We start from the raw sequence: 6,320 nt of genomic DNA, 5'->3' as shown, positions 1-6,320 counted from the left end.
CTGAATTGTTTGAAAGCATCAAATGCCATCAGCAAATTAGAAGGGCTCATATTTGGCTTTACCATAAGCACAGTAGTTATTTAAAGTGTCTCAATTGCCTCACCTCACACTATGGGATTCAATCTTAGCAGCATTAGATATTTGGATTCATTAAGCCACTTTCCTGAGGGAAAAGACTGTTCAGAACATTAGCCTACCTTGGTTTAATTGGGATAAGAACTCTAATAAAAGGTGGCAACCCAACATGCATCAGAAAACTGATTATTCCTTTTGAAACCAAGCACTGCTCACATATAAAAAGTAGGTAACAAAGAAAAATTTTAAAATAAAAATAAACAGTATTTTATGCAATAATGAAAGTTGACTACCTGTGTAGTAAGGAAGAAAATACTTTTATCAGATGTGGACATTAATTGGTTTCTAAGAATTGGATGAAGGTATAAAGAAAAGGGAAAAAGTTATTAACTTGATCACAATTAAGGAGTATTTTATATTTTCTGAGGATTTTTGAAGACAGGAATTACACACTTGACCGTTGAAGATGACTCCATTACCAGGTACAGAGAGAAACATGAGCGGTGACCAAGCCCCTCCTGCAGCTGTCCGGCTGTGCTATGAGAACTTGAACGGGTCCTGTGTCAAAGCTGCCTACTCCCCAGGCCCCCGCCTGGTTCTGTACCTGGTGTTTGGCTCTGGGGCTGTGCTGGCTGCCTTTGGAAACCTGCTGGTGATGACTTCAATCCTGCACTTCAAGCAGCTCCACTCCCCAGCCAATTTTCTGCTTGCCTCTCTGGCCTGTGCTGACTTCTTGGTGGGGACAACTGTGATGCCCTTCAGCATGGTCAGGTCTGTGGAGAGCTGCTGGTACTTTGGGGATGCTTACTGTAAATTCCACTACTGCTTGGATGGGACCTTTTGTTATTGCTCTGTCTTCCCTCTGTGCTTTATCTCCATCAATAGATACATCACTGTCACTGACCCTCTGGTCTATCCAACCAGGTTCACCTTCTCTCTATCTGGAATGTGTATTGGTTTCTCTTGGCTGCTTGCTATTATCTACATCTTTTCCCTTCTGTACACAGGAGCAAATGAAGCTGGGCTGGAGGAACTAGTGAGTGCTCTCACCTGTGTGGGAGGCTGTCAGATCGCAGTCAATCAAAGCTGGGTCTTGATTGATTTTCTATTATTTTTCATCCCTGCACTTGTGATGATAACTGTTTACCCCAAGATTTTCCTCATAGCTAAGCAGCAGGCTAGGAAAATTGAAAGTCTGAGCAATAAGACTGCAAAATCATCAAACAGCTACAAAGACAGGGTGGCCAAGAGGGAGAGAAAAGCAGCAACAACCCTGGGAATCACAGTGATAGCATTTCTGATTTCATGGTTGCCATACTTCATTGATTCCTTCATCGATGCCTTCCTGGGTTTCATCACACCCACATATGTGTATGAGATACTAGTTTGGATCGCTTACTACAACTCAGCAATGAATCCCTTGATCTATGCTTTCTTTTACCCTTGGTTTGAAAAGCCATCAAACTAATTGTTACAGGCCAAGTGTTCAGAGAGAATTCCTCAGCAATAAACTTGTTTCCTGAATAAGTTTTCGTTTTTAATGAGGGACTGAAAAGAGTTTCATAGTTTGCGCACTATAGGGAAAGACAACGTGCATCCATGTTCAGGAGTCCTAATGTAAATACTTGAATATAGTTCATCTTTGATCCTGGCCAAATCCAGATCCCATTCAAGTTCCATTCAAGTGTTTTGGTAAATATAACATTAAACTCAATTTACTGAGAGCAACGTCTCCTTGGCACCAACTCTGCCGTTTATCACTATGATCCTGGGCTGCTCAGGTTTCCGTGAGCTTCTTAAATGTCAGGGCAATAACCCTTTCCTTATTGCACCCCTGAGCATATTTAACAGGAAACAGATATAAGACCCCCTGAAGAATGTTTTAAATTGTGATGCTTGGCTTTGATTAGTTTATGTAAGTTTAATTCCTGGATATATGTCCTCTGTCTTGTACTATTTCCTTAATATAATATAAATTGACTAAAGAAACTTGGAGAAGTGAAAGCTCTGTTCAGAGGAGCCAGAGAGAGAGACTGCATTGCTGGTGGTAGATTTGTGTATTGAAAAATATGTCAGGGTCAGGATTAATAAATCAAGAGTGTATCTATTGATTAAGATCAAATCCATTGTTTCCAAAGGAAGAGAAAACTGGTGTCACAAATGAAATATTCACAGGCTCAGTGAGTTTTTTGGTTATGAGTACTCACTTGTAAGAAAATTACATGGAGTTCAGAAACTTTACAAGTTATTGTATGTTCAAAATAGAAAGCATATGATCCTCACAATTTAACCACATTTCTAAATTAATTTATTATTCAATTTTTGAATTGTTCCAAAATTTATAGAACTTTTCAAAGATATACATGAAAGTATAAATCTACATATATTCAAAGAGAGAAACAATACTGAGGTAAAATATATAATACCAAAAGAAGAACAAGGGTGGAAAGTACATTTCAATAATGCAGCTTGAAAATGACTGAATTACATAATTCATGGCATCCTTTACTTACCAGGTAATTAGAAATGAGCTGCTTTTGGTGTTTAGATTGGAGGGCCTCATGTCTATGAATAACACGAATTAGCTGCTGGGTTCTGTTCTGGATTAGTTTCTCTTAGACACCAAGTTTTATCCACTCATTTGGTTCTTTTCTCCTGTTTTATTGACTCATTTTCATTGGTGCATGTTTGCAGTGTATAATGATTACATTCCTCTGGGGAAGTCGGTACACTTTAATTCTTTTTTTGTGTGTGCTCTTCTGCTCCCCTCCCCCTCCCCAGCTCCATCTCTGGGTTCCCTTTCCTTTCCAAAAGGTCCATCTCCCTAATCCCTGTTGTCTATCTTTCATTTTGCTCTTTTCTAATTATTGGATTTGTCATATAAGAGAAACCATGCTATATTTAAGCTTGTTACATGCACGAAATATTAAAAATCAGAGCTTCGGATCTTTGGGGGAGGAATACATACAAAAATGTTCTTGCTATTTTCTCTAATTTCTATTTAGTCACGCATCAATATTATTTATTATTAGCACAATTTCTTCTATTAAATATTTGCTTTGAATTGGTAAACGTTTCCTGAGATATTGTATTAATTCTAATTTTCTGTGCTTTTAAGAAATTTTATCTCCTTATGTGACTTGCAGATAAATAAACCCTCAATGCGTTAATGTCATTTACTCACAATTCTTTAGTTCTCAGGTTGAATACCATCAATTTATTTTGATTCTGGTGGTTTCAGTAACAGTAAATATTTCTAAATAAACACATATGCATGTATTCGGTATGTTCAGTGCTCTTTTGTATGTATTTGTTTTCCTGGCATAATTATATTATTTCTCCAAGAAGATTTTTGAAATACAAAATAAATTTTTCTAATTCAGTTCTCAGTATAGAAGTGATGGGTCTGAGTGATTAATTCCAGATTGCTGTTTATGTGGAGCAAAGGATTTCAAGAATATGCCCAATGGTAAAATTAAAAAAAAAAACCAAACAGCTACATTTATGGAAATTAAAGGGGGAGATGTTCTCAGTGGGAGCAGGTTTGCACCAGCAGAAAAAAAAGTGACCTGATTGAGAAAACACTTGTGCCATGGCAGCAGGTGAATAAGAAGAAGGAGAGAAATCTGGCTTTGGGATTCAAGAGATATGCACCCACCCCAGGGTCCTCTGCCGGAAATGATTGACAGGATGCTGAGTCATCTCAGGGCATCTAGTGCCCATTATTCTCCCAAAATTCACTCTGCTTTAATCACATGCATGACACACAGTTGCTATTTATGAATCTTTCAGGAAGCTTGAGCAAGGAAAAGGTTACTATAGTTGAAGCTGTAGGATCTAACACACATGTGCTCTGGCCTGTAATTTTAGAGATTTCCTGGGTATTTGTTTTTCTTATTTCTTCCTCTGGCCTTTTGGGTGTTGCCTAAATTCAGGTGGACACAGGAGGAGTGGGCCCACAGCCCCACGTATACTGCCTGTAACAGAAGGAGTTGATAATACTTGCACTGAAACATTAATTAGGATTAGATTTTGAATTCTGTCAAAAATCTCTCACAAAGTTAAATCATTTCTCTCTAAACTTTCAGGAACAGATAAACTTATGAGAAGGAACTTAGCTTAAGCTATACTAAAGCAACCTTTCTTTGGCTCTTGCCCTTGGAGGTTCTTTAAAATTTACTTTTTACACTTAGCTGAATGCAGTGTCTTGAGTAGTTTATCATTTGCCACTGTCCTCTGGATATTTTGTATTTGAAGCTTTAGATCTGTCTCATTTCAGAAAAATCATTCAGCTGGATTGCTCTTATTACACTCAACACTTCTGTTTTCTAATTGCTATTTCTGGGACTTAGAATTTTTCTGGAGCTCTGTTGGAAAGCTCTTTCCTCTCTGGCTACTTTCTATGTGTGTTGGGTGCATTGTCTGCTTGGTTTCTGAAATCAACTTGATCCCCTCAATTTTCAGATATGTGCTTTGGGATATGACAGGGAAATTTCCAGAATATTATAATAAAACTACATGCCTAATTGGCTTGATTTTCAGATGTTATATATCCATTCAGCCATCTCATCTGTTAAAATACTGAAATGCTCATTAGTTATTGAAAGTATCTTACAACATAACACCTAGTGCAACATGGCTTCTTTCTTCAAACTTCTCTAACTGCTTTAGGATCCAGAACCTGACAGAACAAGACAATTCAAAGGAAGGCATCTCAAGGCCTTGCTTCAGCTCTCAGGATACTGTAGATTCTGATTGCCCATTGTCCACATCTTGTACTATTACTTTGTGGTGTTTGATTGCAGAAACTGAATACTGATCTAGAAATCAAGTGATCACAGCTTGCATTATACTTCATCAGCAATAAATTTTCTCATTGATAGTGTAGAGAAAAAAAGAGAAATTTAAGAAGACTGCATCTCACATTACTAAACTATTATTTATTATTTTTCATTATTTACTTTCTATTAAATGAGGGACATATCTCAAAATGTATGATAGTACAGTGTAAAGTGGTCTTCGAATTATTCACAAAATGTTGAGGAACTCAATACTAGTGTTATGAAATTCATTCTTTCCTCTAGTTGTACTGTGAAGCCTGACCAATCAGACATGCCACTGGTATGGGACAAGCTAAATTCCATATGTCACAAACACAGAGTGGCTGAGCCATTTTAACACTTCCTTCCTGTAAATCTGCTCTGTTGACTCTCCCTTCTGCATCTTTAATGACACCTTGGGAATATTTCACAACCTTCCCCTCAATTCCTCTGATTTCTGGCTCAAAATCCCCTGCAAAATCGATTCTGTTTAAGATTAAAACTTAGAAATCTTCCACAGTTTAGTGCTGTATCTTTCCCACCCATGTCATCCAGGCCTAGGTCCTGGGCCCTCCACAAGGGAGGGTTGCACTCTTGGTTTTTCCTCTTCTCTCCACTCTCCTTTGATTCTGGCAGCCCCACAGCATCCAGAATGGAACAGAAATGAAATAAAGAAAATATCGACAGTGGGGAAAGGTATTTATCGTGAGTAGTAGTGTTCTCACCTTGATGAGCAATGAGCACAGTGTGGCAGCCTCACAAACCTAGGCTCTGTGAGGAGAGTCATGTGTGACTCTGTGGGAAGCCTGCCCACTGCACAGGCCTTTGATGTGAGTGAGCCCCTCCAGGGCACTCTTTTGCACTCCTGTCTATCTCTTTCCATGAGACAAGATCATGGGCCTTTGTATTTGGGGTGATAGTGTTCAGAGGATTACACCTGTGAAGAAGGTATGGATGACTCAAATTTTACTCCCTAATTAAGCCTCCTTACAGAGTAATATATCTCTGTACATCTGAAGCAGAGAAAAGGTAATACTGGAGAGTGCTGCAGAAGGAGAGTGGATTGACCATGAGAAGGGCACAAAGCATCACTGATCCACAGGCCAAAGATACATGAGACCCCCGTGGCCTAGAAAAGAGGTAGAAAGCAAGACTTCTCCCTCCCGCAGGCTCCCCAGTAAGGGTCCTCCTAGAATCTGTGTTGCATCACACACCCTTTGGGGAAGATGTTGGAAAAAATCAAAACAGCATGGAGCAGTCACAGGCTTCAGGCAACTAGAGAGTGTGTGTGCTGGGTGCAGAGGTTGCTGTACAGGACTGTCCTCATTAACACTGACTTGATTGTGATGCTAAGTACTGCAAGGCCAAGACCACCAAGGGAAGACAACAGGAAGACCAAATTTGGCTTCAAAGTAGTTCTCCGTT

The 6,320-nt window shown here is 39.1% G+C and overlaps 1 protein-coding gene across 1 annotated transcript; it reads left to right on the top strand.

The window, feature by feature from the left end:
- Window positions 1-351: 351 nt before the first annotated feature.
- Window positions 352-1,614, top strand: LOC101723862 (trace amine-associated receptor 7a). The gene is given in 2 exon segments (XM_004875083.3): window positions 352-1,523; window positions 1,526-1,614. Coding segments are annotated over 2 exon segments (1,059 nt in total). The 5' UTR covers window positions 352-541; the 3' UTR covers window positions 1,603-1,614.
- Window positions 1,615-6,320: the final 4,706 nt, after the last annotated feature.

This window comes from Heterocephalus glaber, unplaced genomic scaffold, assembly GCF_053883595.1.
Source record: "Heterocephalus glaber isolate CG9 unplaced genomic scaffold, H.glaber_assembly_v1.0 deba00001523, whole genome shotgun sequence".
In the NCBI taxonomy this organism is placed as follows: domain Eukaryota; kingdom Metazoa; phylum Chordata; class Mammalia; order Rodentia; family Bathyergidae; genus Heterocephalus; species Heterocephalus glaber.
This window is presented reverse-complemented; position numbering and strand designations above follow the sequence as displayed.